The 14,925-nt window shown below is 33.5% G+C and overlaps 1 protein-coding gene and 1 non-coding gene across 2 annotated transcripts in view; one reads left to right on the top strand and one right to left on the bottom strand.

Moving 5' to 3' along the window:
- Positions 1–2,197: 2,197 nt before the first annotated feature.
- On the top strand, positions 2,198–2,271 carry Trnaa-cgc. Its single transcript has one exon. It is a non-coding gene; the product is annotated as a tRNA-Ala (tRNA).
- A 2,183-nt stretch (positions 2,272–4,454) lies between these two features.
- Positions 4,455–14,925, bottom strand: part of Sec23a (SEC23 homolog A, COPII coat complex component) — a 49,426-nt gene continuing 38,955 nt past the window's right edge. The window contains exons 18-20 of the mRNA XM_015491385.2: positions 14,770–14,925; positions 12,912–12,977; positions 4,455–5,828 (exon numbers count right to left, since the gene is read on the bottom strand). Of these exons, the coding sequence (XP_015346871.1) occupies positions 5,739–5,828; positions 12,912–12,977; positions 14,770–14,925 (312 nt within the window). The 3' untranslated portion in view covers positions 4,455–5,738. The remainder of the gene's footprint in view (positions 5,829–12,911; positions 12,978–14,769) is intronic.

Raw genomic sequence — 14,925 nt, 5'->3', positions numbered from 1 at the left:
AGAGTACCAGACATCTTTGTAGGCTAATAGTTATGGTCCCTCAGTATGTTTTCTGTAAAACAAATTTAAATATTTCTCCATAAAACCCTGGTCAGAGCTTGCTTTGATGTCATATGAATCCTTCCCAATTCAGTATGTTTTCTTGAAAAGCGAAAGATACTCTAGCATTCAGCAACCTACAGCTGTCTTGTTTAACAGTTAAAGCCATCTACAGCGATTAGATAACCATCAATGACATAGTTGGGGGATTCATGAACTGGGTTAAGAAGATAGGACTTTATGACCTCAATGGATCCTTTAAGCTTCAAAATTCCTTAATTTCTCAACTCTGTAACTACTTTTATTTCACATGTATGACTGTAATACTATCAAGTCTTCCCTGAAGTTCATTAAAGGTGAAGTTTTAGATGAGTTAGACATTAAACAACTAAATAATTATGATTCTTAACTAGCTTAGACAAAAAAAAAGTATTCATTTAATGCTTCTATTTACTTTTTAAAAAAAAAATTTTTAGTTGTTGATGGACCCTTTATTTATTTATATGTGGTGCTGAGAATTGAACCCAGTGCCTCCTCACAACATGAGCCACGGCCCCAGCCCGTTCTGTTATTTTTTAAGGCACTTATTTTACCATTAACAGAAGAACCAATATCTATTTCCTTCTTAGCTTTAAAAATTCATTTACAAAAACTTTCAAACTTTGGACTTTGGGGTTTTACAAAATATTTCCCTTGAATGATTTTGTTTTCCATCTCCTTAAAATTCTAATTTTATCATTATTTCTTTTCCTTTTATTTCTTTTTTTAAAAAAGAGAGAGAGAATTTTTTAATATTTTTCAGTGGATACAACATCATTTTTTATTTTTATGTGGTGCTAAAGATCAAAGCCAGCGCCCCGCGCATGTCAGGCAAGCGTGTTACCGCTTGAGCCACATCCCCAGCCCTCCCTTTATTTCTTTAGGTTCATTTGTAGTCCTGTTATTTTCTAAGGTTGAATGAAAATGTCTTTTCTACCCTTTCCTCCAGCTGCATTTAAAATAACATGTCTATACAATAATCCTTTTTCTCATACTACAAGTTTTCACATATAATACGTTCATTGTTCAATTATAAATATAAATTTCATTGATTTATGATCTTAATGGTACATGGACATTTATACATACTCATATTTTTTTTCTCATTTCTAGCATTTTTGAAGCCAGTTATTTTTCAGGGATCAGTTTTTTTAGGACTAGGACGATTGATAAGTATATTTTAGTTTTGTATTCTTTTTGTTTTTAATTTTTTATACATTTATTTTTATGTGGTGCAGAGGATCAAACCCAGCACCTCACACATGCTAGGTGAGCGCTCTACCACTGAGCCACAACTCCAGCCTGTTTTTAATTTTTAATTTTTACTTTATATATATTTTTTCTCTTACCTGTTTCCCTTATTCTTCTTCTTTTCTTCCACTAACAGCCAATCTATATTGGCACCAAAACAGTCATGAAGACCAAAATAGAAGACACAGAGGTAAACCCACATAAATACAGTTATCTCATACTAGACAAAGGCACCATACCATAAACATACATTGGAGAAAAGATAGCCTCTTTAACAAATGGTGCTGGGAAAACTGGAAATCCACATATAACAAAATGAAATTAGACCCTTATCTCTCACCCTGCACAAAACTTAACTCAAAGTAGATCAAGGACCTAGGCATTAGACCAGAGACCCTGCACATAATAGAAGAAAAAGTCGGCCCATTACATCAGCTCAGGAACCGACTTCCTCAACAAGACTCCTAAAGCACAACAAGTAAAATCAAGAATCAATATATGGGATAATATCAAACTACAAAGCTTCTTCATAGCAAAGGAAACAATCAAGAATGTAAGCAGAGAGCCTACAGAATGGGAGAAAATCTTTGTCACCTACACTTCAAATAGAGCATTAATTTCCAGGATATATAAAGAACTCAGAAAACTTAATATCAAAAAAAAAAAAAAACAACAGCCCAATCAATAAATGGGCAAAGAAACTGAACAGACATTTCATAGAAGAAATACAATCGGTCAACAAATATAAGAAAAAACGTTCAACATCTCAACATCACAGGCAATTAGAGAAATGCAAATTAAAACTACACTGAGATTTCATCTGACTCCAGTCAGAATGGCAAATATCAACAATACAAGTAACAGGGTTGGGGATATAGCTCAGTTGGTAAGAGTGTTTGCCTCGCATGCACAAGACCCTGGGTTCAATCCCCAGCACCACCAAAAAAAAAAAAAAAAAAGAGAGAGAGAGAGAATATAAGTAACAATAAATGTTGGCAAGGATGTTGGGGAAAAGGCACACTCATACATTGCTGGTGGGACTGCAAATTGTGCAATCACTTCAGAAAGCAGTATGGAGATTTCTCAGAAAACTTGGAATAAAACCACCATTTGGCCCAGTTATCCCACTCCTTAGCATATACCCAAAGGACTTAAAATCAGAGTCCTCTAGTGATACGTTCATATCAATGTTCATAGCAACCCAATTCATAATAGCTAAGCTATGGAACCAAACTGGTACCCTTCACCAAATTAATGGATAAAGAAAACAAGGTACATATACACAATGGAATATTACTCAGCCATAAAGAATGAAAGTATGGCATTTGTTGGAAAATGGATGGAACTGGAAACTATCATGTTAAATGAAATAAGCCCAATCCCAAGAAATCCAAAGGCCGAATGTTCTCTCTGATATGCAGATACTGACTCACAAATGGGCAGGGGGAAGTGAGGAGTGGAGGCTCATTGGTTTGGATGGAGGGGAGTGGGGAGAAGAGAAAGAAAATTGGAAATGAGAAAGACAGTAAAATCAGACATAACTTTCCTATGTTCATATATGAAACTATAAAGTTACCAGTGTAACTATAAAGTTACCAGTGTAACTACACACGTACATCCACAAAAATGGTTATACTCCATGTATGTATGTCAAAGTACATTCTACTGTCATGTATAACTAAAAGGAACACATAAATTTTTTAAAAAATTTTTTTAAATAAAAATATAAACAAATGTGTGCTTTGGTCTGAATGTTGGGAACCCCCTCAAAACTCCTATTTGAGACTTAATCTCCAATGTGGTTAAGAGGTAGGGTTTTATAAGTTGATTAGTGCATAAGGGCTGTACCCTTCTCAATGGATTAGTGGCCTTATAAAAAGAGGCCTGAGAGAGCTGGATAGCCCCTTGCCTCATTAGGACACAGCAAAAAGGTGTATCATCTAGCGTCTAAACTCCCCAAACTCTAATAAATACATTTCTGTTGTTTATTATATATAGTCTACTGTACTTTGTTAAAACAGACCAAACAAAAACAAAGGATTAAACATTTTTTCAACCATCCATTTGAATATCTAGTAATTCACTAATAGCTTAAATATACACAAAAATGATTTCTTTTAAATAGCAAGCTAAATGGGTATGATGATATATCTGTTCATCATTTATCCTTAAATACAGAGGCACTTTAGCATTTAACCTGTACTTGATTTAGACATTAAGAACCACTTAGGGCTAAAATACCATCTTTTCACTAAGACAAAATACAAGAGCATTCTTAACGAACAGAAGTTGAAGGTACAAGCAAAAAAGCAGCTGTTTTTATTACAACATCTTTCCTCAGTCTAAAAAAACACTGAAGCATACTTGTCTTACATAAAGAATGAATAACTATTTTTGGCATGATGAAAATGCTCTAAAATTGATTGTGTTAATGGTTATAGAATTCCATGAAAATATTTAAAATTACTGAATTGTATAATTCAAATGAGTTAATTGTATGATATGTGAAATATATCAACAAAGTTATTTTTGAAATGAGTAATATTTTACTCTACTAGCAGAAGATTTTAAATGCTCTCATTTTGTTTTGTGTGTGTATAGAGAAATATTATTGAGTCCTTAAAAAATAATGAAGTCCTATCATTTATAGCAACATGGATGAAACTGGAGGACATTTTAAGCAAAATAAAGCAGGCAAGATGGACAAATACCACACATTCTTACTCACATGTGGAAACCTAAAGAGTAGTCACTAGAAGTTAGGAAGTTAGGAAGAGGGGATGGAGGGAGATTGGATAATAGTCATCAAAATGCAGTTAAATAGGAAGAACACATTCCAGTGTTCCACAGCACAGTTGAGTGCCTGTAGTTTACAACCATTTACTATATATTTTATTAAGAACTAAAAGAGAGTTCAAAGTGTCCCAACACAAATCATAAATTTTAAGGGGATGAAAATGCTAATTACCTTAATTTGATTATTACATATTATATTCATGTATCAAATTATCACACTGTACCCCATAAATACACACAATTACTAAGTGTAAGTCAAAATATCTTTTAAGTGTTCTAATGTTACAACAGGCTTCTTAGGCTTTACTAGATTTCAAGATAACCAGAAACACAGAGAAAAGTATATTTTATTGGCATTTTGGTCTAGCACAGTTCAATTCAAATAAAATGGAACTTACTTAAGCAAACTGAATATAACAATTATAAGTTTTCTGTTTTACCATCATATGATTGTGTTCATGCAAGTAACAATCATCAGAACTGTCTTTCTAAGCATATATCAGCGCACCACCTTTCATTTGCAGTACTTGATATGTAAATTTCATTGTCAAAACATATCTGCTTTAGCAATGTAAACATCTGCTATAAGTAAACTTTAAAAGGTAAAAAGCGAACGTTACTGATGAATAAATCAAAACAGAACTAAGTATCATCACGTGACATAATTAAACATTATATAATACTGTTTCAATAAGAGCCACAACTTAATAAAGTTCACACAAAGGAAGCAGAAATAAGAAATGTAAACTCCCAAAATAGTGTTAAAATACTGAAGGATATAATGTAAAATTTACCACATTAAAAGAAGGGAAAACAACAAAATGAGTAGTGAAAACCAAATTTGGTTTAGTAGTTACAATAGTCATTTTACTGCAAAGGCTTTCTTTATGTACTCTAACCAAATGCTTTATTTTCTGTATCCTTTTTAAAAAGAAATTATTGTGGTTAGTCACATAAGTTAGGTACTTTGTAGGAATTTCACATTTATTGTCATTTGTGGGAATGTTACCCCCACCAAAATTTTTCATCTCTAAATAATTTTTCCAAATAATCAAAAACATTAAATTATCTTCATGAAAATTGCCATTATAAAGTCAGATAATTTCTAAATAAATCTGCCTTACCAGAAAAACTACAGGAAAAAGTGTATGCGTAAGTGCTGAAAATCACTAAAAAAAAAATTCAACAAATAAGAAAAAATGTTCACATTTATCATAACTATTGATTTGTTCCTTTCTGGCTAAAATTAAATAAGTTTTTAAAAGGTCAGTGAGGATATTCAGTGCCACTTTGGATTTGTCTGCAATATACAAATAAGTTATATCTGTTGTACAAGGCAGACTCTATTTTTACTCTTAAACATAATTAAGTTATAAAGACTTTGAAATTCTAAAACCAGTTATAATACTGTGGCAAGCAAAACAAATTTGTTCTCAATGCTCTCATTATATTCCAGCTTTATCTACAAACGTGAACATTTTTATGTTTTCTCAAACCATACTGATACAAAAAAAAAGTTTAGAGAGATCTGTTGGTTTCCACAAACTGAAAAAGGGAAAAAAATGAAACTGAAATATTTCATCTTCTTAAGTGTCTTTAACATGTTTCATATGTCAAGCAGCACTTGACACAGCAAGTTTCTTCAAGTGATCCATAAACACTTGTAAACTAACATCATCTGTGAGGATGGGTGCTCCAGACTCCTAGAGGAAAAGAGAAGTATTCGCTATAATTAAAACACAGGGTGATACCTTGGACTGTATAAGAAAATGTTTAAAATAGACAAGGGAATCATTTTAAGCAGAAGAATGCCTATGCTCCTGGTTTCTGAGAGGGAAATTCTTATCTAAGTCTTCAAAATTTCCTAATTGTCTTTGTGATGGGCTATTCCCATCACATCTGAGTTTATGCTAGAAAATGAGAGGTCTCAGGATGGAGACTGGTTATCAAGAGGACCGAGAGGTGATTAGAGGATTAGGGCTTTAAAACAGCCTGACCTCCAGAACCCCTCTCCCTGGCATTTTAACAGAAACACTAGTTAGAAGGAAGCAAATTCACGGCATCATTTTTAAAATAAACTATGCTTACTAAGTTTTCAAGTCATTGAATTGATTTCTGTAAGTTTCAAGAAATTAACCAGAATTACCAAAATTCTTTTATTTATTTATTTATTTTTGATATTTGTTTATTTTTATGTGGTGCTGAGGATCGAACTCAGTGCCTCACACGTGCAAGGCAAGCACTCTGCCACTGAGCCACAACCCCAGCCCCCCAAATTCTTAATATCTATTTTAACAAAAACTGTACTGACAAAATGACCTTGAAAACCTAATCCATTAACAATGAAATTTTACTGTAAGAGAAAGTATTTGTGGATTTTATATCTGAATTTTTAGAAATATTCTTCTCATACTCAAATTCCATTTATTAATAAATGGAAAGAGTCTAACACAAAGTAATTTCAGAGGAGATCAGCAAGATAGTGGCAAATGTTAGATATGAATTTATAGCTCCTGTGGGTCTAGCCTGGCAAAGCCGCAGACATGTTATTACCTCTTCTGAATAAGTCATGTTAATTTATAAGAACTTGAAAAACTTGGCAATGAAGGGAGGGATTAAAGTGCTGAGCTTATGGGCACAGAACTTGGAGCCAGGATGCCTGAGCTCAAATTCTGGTTCTGCCACTTAGTATTCATGTGACTTTGAGGAAGTGATTTGACCTGTCTTAGTTTCCACATTTATCAAATAAGGATAACAGGGTCTATCTCGAGCAGCTCTTGAAAAGATTCAATGAGTGAAGTAGTATAAAGCAAACAGAAAAATCTGTGCCATACAATATACAAAAGTGTTTTAGCTATTTTCACCATTACTTCATTTGAAAAAGCTATTACTTCGTATCCACAAAAACATTTTTCCTTCTTCTACATTCAGAGTTATCAGAAGCCCCTAAAATGTGACCCAAACTAATAATAACCTGGTGGCTCTTGCTTGTTCTCTTCCTATGATTTTTTTTTAAATGTTTTTCACCTCAATTCACCCAATTCTAGATCTATTTCTTCCATTCAAGATAAAAGATACAGATTGCCTAATTTATACACTGCAGAGATCCTATTTGAAATTATAAAAACTAAGGCTAAATTCAAATTATATCAAAAATCAGTAGTTAGCTCATTTTTCAAATGGGTCTTTTTTCCTATTTAAAATTACAAAAAGATCCAAGCTTTACAACATTTAGCATATGAAGCATTACACCAATAGAGGTCCCCAATGCCACAGAAAGCAGTATTGCAGTGGTGCCCTCTTCAGGACATTCACATATAATACTTATCACTAGGTTCTCGATTTCTGATAAAAAGAAAACTATGATATTTCAATTTCCTCTTCTGAAAAGTTTTTCATAATTCAAACGGGGTAAAGGAGATGAAAACCTAAAGCACTGTGACTAAAACATACTACTGCTCAACTTATGATTATTAAAATACTAACAATTTCTCTTATAAAAATTATAGGTCAAGGAAGACGTGAAGGCTCTTGTTTATGCTTCTAAATGCCCTACTTTCAGATAGCATTAATTAAACTTCAAAGTTGAAATTAGGCTTTCTTTCCTATGTTAAATATCTTTAGGGAAAGACTTTTTCCCAATGATTAACACTGAAAACTAATAGCTAATATTTACAGAGTACAGCAAGCAAGAGCTATTATTAAAACTCTGTAGACAAGAAATTGCAGACAAAGAAAACTTGGGCAACTGGCAAAATCTACATTCTCATTACGATTTCAGAATGATGCTTTTCCATGTTTAATTGGACAAGTTCTTTCCTTTATTAAGAGTTTACCAAAACAGCGCATGCATGTAATCCCAGCAACTCTGGATTTCACTTAGGGATCATGAATTCAAAGCCAGCCTCAGCAACTTCACGAGGCCCTAAGCAACTTAGCAAGACCCTGGCTCAAGAGAAAAAATAAAAAGGGCTGGGGATGTAGCTCAGTGGTTAAGAACCCCTAGGTTCAATCTCTAGTACAAAAAAAAAAAGTCTACCAAAAGTATATCTCCATGTTGTAATTTAACTCAGAAAAAAATAGAAATGAGAAGTCATCATTTTCATGAATTATTTAGTTCCATGGACTAAACCATACTTTTGTATGAAAAATCCAGCTATATAGAGTATATTTTATTTGGTCTGCAAAGTGTAGACTCCCACTTTTTTTTAACTGAATTATGTGAATGATAATAAGGATGGGGGAAAGCAGCTACCTCCTTTAAAGAAAAAATGTGTATTCTTTCCACAAACCTTAGTTTGCCATAGACCACCCCACTCCTAAGTATTGCTTCTTAACACTGAGCATCAGGGTTTTTTTTTTTTTTTTTTTTTTTACATCCAGCCACTTTGTTACTCACCTGGCTCTTGTGGACATTAGATGTGCGAACCCTCACAAATACTGTTTTAAAGTTTCCTTAACCTCTCTTTCTCCATACTGATCAACTGTTATTTCCTTGGACTTTATTTATTGGTGCTACTTTTCCGTCCTCTTGGAATTTTCTTCTTTGGACTATATCTGAATTCCCCTTATGAAACTCAGAACTAAAACCAAAACTCAGTTGCCAGAGTTAAGTATAATGGAAAAGCTGATTCGTGGCATACTGTGTACTCCAAATTTCTATACCATATTATTACATCTGGCTTTTTGTTCCCCCAGCAAAGAAGCAGAGTGAAGTGATACTGAGGTTATATACGTATATGCATTATTTGGGCATAAATTTTTTTTTTCATATGTGATCCGACCCTTTCCATACTTCCAAGATTATGGTCCTTCGCCTGTTATACAAATCTCCCCCAAATTTCAAGACCTTTAGACCTTAAATTTAACTTATTCATCTATACTACAAAATCTCATTAACTGCTAACCATCTCCTCAGATCTCCCACACTCCCATCTCTACTCTTCTGTACAAATCTATCATATTCAATATGTACTATGTTTAAGGTACCAGGGGAAGTTAAAAATGAAAATAACAGGATTGTTGCCCTTGAGTAATTTATACTCTACCATGTTTTGAAATAAGTGCAATAGGAAACAAATGGGAAAAAGGGATGATGGGGCAAGGATATTACACAAATCCAGTTATACAATCATATAAAAGGTTTCATGGAGTGAACTATGAACTGAGCTTGGAGGAATGAATGTGATGTGTCTAAATGGTGATGAGGACAAAAATCACAAAGAGATAAGAACATGTTCATTATATTCAAAGTAGAGTCAAAATTCAGGCATAGTGCTGGCACACCTATAATACAACTCAGAACTAAGGCAGAAGGATTACAAATTCAAGCCAGCCTTGGCAAGTTAGTAAGACCCTGTTCTCTAAATAAAAAATTAAAAGCGCTGGGGATGTAGCTTGTAAAACACCACTGAGTATAATCCCCAGTACTGCCAAAAAAAAAAAAAAAAAAAAAAAGTAGAAGTCTGGCTAACAGACCTCAGTGGTGGTGGCTAACAGTGTAAAAAGATAATGTGGGTAATACCAGAAAGGCTCTCAGTGACAATACAAAGGGTTCTTATGTAATTTAATATGGAATTATTGAGAATTTTAGAGCTAATGTTCAGAACTACTACATTAAGGAGACTAACTGGCCACTGACAAAATGGAGGAAAAAAGCTGAAGCACTAAAACCAGTTAGTAGGGAATTCCAACAGTCCATGTGAAAAGTAACCACTACCTGACTTTGGATAATGATATGGAGATTGAAAATGGATAGAAGAAATAGGGCAAAGCCAGGCCAGGTGGCACACACTTATAATCCTAGTGATTAGGGGCAGAAAGGATAAATGACTAAAGTTTGAAGCCTTGGGAATTCAGGGAATAGTGAGGCCTTCTGTTAAAAACAGGAAATCAGGAAGAACAAGATAGTTTAAAAAGAAAGGTAAAGTTGGGACATTCTGCTTGTGAAATATCTACAGGAAATTCAAGTAGGCAGTTCAAAAAATTAAAGTCTACAGCTCAGTGTGAAGCTAAACAAAAGATGGAAATTGGCAAGTAAGCCTTCACGTAAAAGCTGAGAGTAGAAAATGAGACAAATGATTGCTTCCACTGTAAGAGTGCAAGCAATCACCAAAAGAAACAGTGAACGTAGAGAAATCAAGGAAAAATTTTTGAGATAACTCTATACTCAAAGGGCCCTAACCCAATTATGGCATCATTTGTCTTCTACCCAGATGGGACCCTATTGTTACTCAATTAACATTGCTCTAAAAATTCTACCTCCTTTTCTCTTCTTCATCCTCAAACACCCAAAATCTTTCATCTTTAATACACTGCCTAAACTACAAAGTATGGTTAAAGAACATGATGGGAGCTTGTTAGAAATTATTAGTAAATAAAATGGGCCCTCGCCACTGCTGTAAAAGACCTTTTTTATCCTGTTGTCTTCTATTCTTCACAATTGTTTTTAATCTTTCCTTTTTTCTAGTCCTTAACCCCGTCTGTCTCACTTTAGCAAATAATCTGAAAAGAAACAGGAAGTTATGTGAATTTTCTCTCCACTTCAAAAATCTATCTTCACCCTTCCTCTCACCTTTTTCTTTGGCAAAAATAAATGTCCTGCCTCCTTACCAATGCTTAACCAGCCTATAGTGCTTGTGATTATATCTTAAATCTGTCTTTTTTTTTTTTCATCCCCAGATTGTCACCTTCGTCTACAAATAAATTCTGTGTTCTTACACTAATAACAATAATCCTTCCATTTACCCTCAGGCTAAATATATGAAAGGATCATTTATACTTATAATTTCTACCTTTTTACCACCCACTCTAATCTGTTTTGTAATCTATTTTCCTTATGATTTCTTTTCTATCCAAACACTATATTAAAACTGTCTACTGAAGGCTACAAATGACTTCCTTATCAAACCCTTGTATTTTCCTTCAATTGCCTGTAGCATTTCAGTGCCCATTACCCTCTTCTTCTTCCTTAAAGTTCTTCCCTTTATGACAAAGGATTCTTTTCAATCTCCTTCTACCTCTGATTATTTATAAATACTCCTATCACATGTACTTGCTCCAGGTTTTGTCTCATTGTGCTTTGTCTCATTTTCTACTCTCAGATAAGCATTTACTGTAATGACTTTAAGTATCACCTGTCCAGAATCAGCCTTCATATCCTTGCCTCGCCACAAATCAAAATTTCCAACAACTTACCCAATATGGTCATCTAGATGACATCTCAAACTCAGTGTCTAGAATCAAACATTTTCTCTCCATCCAACTCCCACTTACTAGTACACGTTTTCCTAGATACCTAGGCTCAAAACCCCTTGTTTTCCCTTAATTTCTTATATTTTAAAAATTCAAACCTACAGAAAAGTTGAGAAGGATGTATATAGTATACCTAATTTCACTGATTAGCATTTTGCCACATTTGCTTTGTTTCTATATATTTTAGACATTTTTCCTTTTCTTTTTACTTCTTTTTGTTGACTCATTTCTGCAAGTTGAAGACATCATGACGTTTGACTCCTTAATAAGTCAGCATGTATCTCCCAAGATCATCAACAAACTCCTATATACCACAACACTATTATCATACTCAAAAAAATTAATAATATTGTCTAACTATCTGATATAGTCTATATTCCAATATCAAAAATCCTCCCAATTATATTCCTTATAATTGTTATCTCCCTAGCTCAAGATCCAATCAGAATTTAGATTTTTGTGTATAGCTACTTTCCTACAATTTCCAATCAAGTTCCATTGAGTCCATCTTTGAAATATCATCTTTATGCCCCATCACTTGAATTATTTCAATAAATACAGTTTCAACTGACAGACCGCTCCCATTTTTTAAGTTTCAACCACAATAGGACTCAAATTTGCCCCTTTGTCCAAAAACTTCAACAACTTTCTACTGCTTACCAAATAAGGTCTTCAACCTGGCATTCAAGATCCTCTACAATTTGGTCACACAATACATTTCCAATTTTGTGTTCTACTATTCATCTCTACACATACTCTATTATTTTAGTCCATACTATCTTTAAATAGAATTCCCTTCCTCATAGTTTCCACATATTGAAATTATAATTATTCTCTAAATTAAACATCCCTTTTCCCTGAACTGTTTTCTGATCACCCACCCTTTCCTGCTGCCACCACATGACTTCTTCTCCTCTTCCTCTTCTACCCATTGTATTACTTTATATTTTTCTAAAGGCACATTTACCATATTCTGCCTGTACTTTACTGAGGCATGTGTCTTATCTCTAATACCTGACTACAAAAACTCTTTTAAGGCAGACAGAGATAGCAATCACATACCCTGAAGTACCAATACAGAGTCCTGCCCTTATTGGACACTGAATAAATACTGACATATTATGTCAAGAGATAGACGTCTACAAAGTTAAAATATGTCAAGAATAGTTCCTAGGCTTCCTGACTCTCCTACTCAAGTATAATCCCTGGCCTCTCCTGGCTTAGGGTGGCTTTTTGTGGTTCATGGCTTCACATTAAGCTTCAATTATTACTTCCTAGCTTTCGTACTTTATTGCTTTTTGGCTTGTTGGTATGATATTGAATTGAAATATGAAAGGATTCTGCCTATTAGATAGGATCATTTATTTATTTTTTTTATTGTGTCATCAAATACTAATTCTATTTTTTTATTACTTTTTCAACAGAAATCATCACTAAATACACAGAGAAAAAAAATGAAGCTTTCATCAAACTAAAATAACAAACTATGACTACATAAAGAAATAATTTCCAAGACTGCCATTTATACTTACCTGCCCCCAGGCATACATATTATTATGAGTCTGTGAAGGGTTGACTTTTGAAAGCAGGAAACGAGCCTTAAAAACAAAGAATAATATTATCCATCAGAAATAGCTTAAGTAAATATAAGCTGAATAAATACATTATGCCATCTAAAGCCAATTTTATTTAATATGTTGGTAAAATTAACTTTATTAAAATGTAACATTTAAAAAGATTAACTAAATTTTAAAATGTGTAGGCTACTATGTTATATATAAATAATAAATATATCCACTTCTCTAAATCATACATTTATAATCTCTATAACAAATTGTTGTGTCTAAAACTCAGCATATAAAAATTGTGTGTACAACATTTATGACAAGGTTAGTATAAAATCACCAAATGCTTGCTCTGTAACAGTTTCGGAAATTCAAAATCCCAAATAATAATACAATTAAAAACAAGAAAATCTTGTATTCTTTAAAAAATGATTTTCAAACTTTTTTAAATCACAGGTGATTCTATGAGACAACTTACCCAACGTTTTACCCATCTTCCCACTATGGTTTACATCATGAAAAAAATCAGAACAGAAGAGGAAAGTAGTAATATGCATAGTGAGATATCAATGAGACTAGAACATGGGCAGTCATATCTTTTAAATTTCAAAAATCTCTTTCTATTCTTTAAGTATTCACATATTACAGTCAAGAGCATTGGCCCTTAAACTGGCCCAGAACTCCAGAATTCAAACCCCAGATCCTCCATTTACCATTTCCTTGACCACAAGTAACCAAAGTCTCCTATAAAAATGGATATTACAACAGAATTCTTATGAAGATCTTATAAGGAGTGTAAATTGCTTTGCAAATTCTCAATACCTGATAATTCCTACTATAAATACAGTAAAACACTAACAATAATTGTTATCATCTCTGATAATAATTGTTACTGATATCTGCTACCTTTTTTGTAATACTTGCTACATGCTGGGGTTACAGCGATAAACAAAGCATAATCCCTGCCTTTAAGGAGTAATGAAACAAACTTATAATAACTTAAAATTAATTTATCATAACTCTTCTTTTCTTTAGTAATGGGGATTGAATTCAGAGTGCTTTACCATTGGGATACATTCTCAGTCCTTTTTATTTTATTTTGAAATAGGATTTAAGTTGCCACAGTTGGCCTTGAACTTGTCTCATGGAATCACCTGCCTCAACCTCCCTGAAGCTGGAATTATCAGCACCATGCACCACCATGCCCAGCAATTTATTATAACTCAAAACAGAATCACAAGGAAGAAATAAGAACTGTTTTATAAATGTAGGTATGCTAAGGCATCTAGCCTTCTGAAGGGATCAAATGAGACAGGCATATGCATATATATTTTATTTAATCCTCACAGTTCAAAAAACCACAGTTTCTTTTAATACCACAAAACTTTCCTTTAAATTGACAATTTATTTTCTAGAAACTGGAATGACAGAATGAGAAAAATGAAAAAGTAAGTTAACACAAACTTCATATTCATAGACTTTATCAGTAAAATTACAGTTTTTAGAAAGGTACACTAAATTATTTCCCCAGCTGTTCATATATTGTTCACATATGTCAGCTCAACTAAAGCTGACATAACCACTGCAATGCCATCCTAACTTTGTTATGAGAGCTGAACTGGAAACAGAAGATGGAGAAAACTGGTAGCTTTAGGCAACTGGTCAATCATCTTAATGCTTTGCTCTCAAAGTTACTGCAAAAGCATTCCTGTCTTCTCCCCTTTCTGTCTTGTAAAGCAATCTATTCAAACTAAAGTCATAAAACAAGTAAGTATACCTCATTGCAAACCTATCAACAACCACACAAAAAAATTACACTACTTACCTGGCTGCCCCCATGTTCAGTGTCAATATATCTTGGCATTGGAAATCTGGAGTGAAGGATCTCCTGTGCATCATCTACTGGGGCTTGCAGAAGGTGACGGAAATTTTCGTATTCTGGCATGTCTTGGTATCCTGACTTCCGCCACTGTGCTATAGT

Source organism: Marmota marmota, unplaced genomic scaffold (genome assembly GCF_001458135.2).
Source record: "Marmota marmota marmota unplaced genomic scaffold, marMar, whole genome shotgun sequence".
Classification (NCBI taxonomy): Eukaryota; Metazoa; Chordata; class Mammalia; order Rodentia; family Sciuridae; genus Marmota; species Marmota marmota.
The sequence above is the reverse complement of the archived record's forward strand: the minus strand, read 5'-3'. Positions and strand labels throughout refer to the sequence as shown.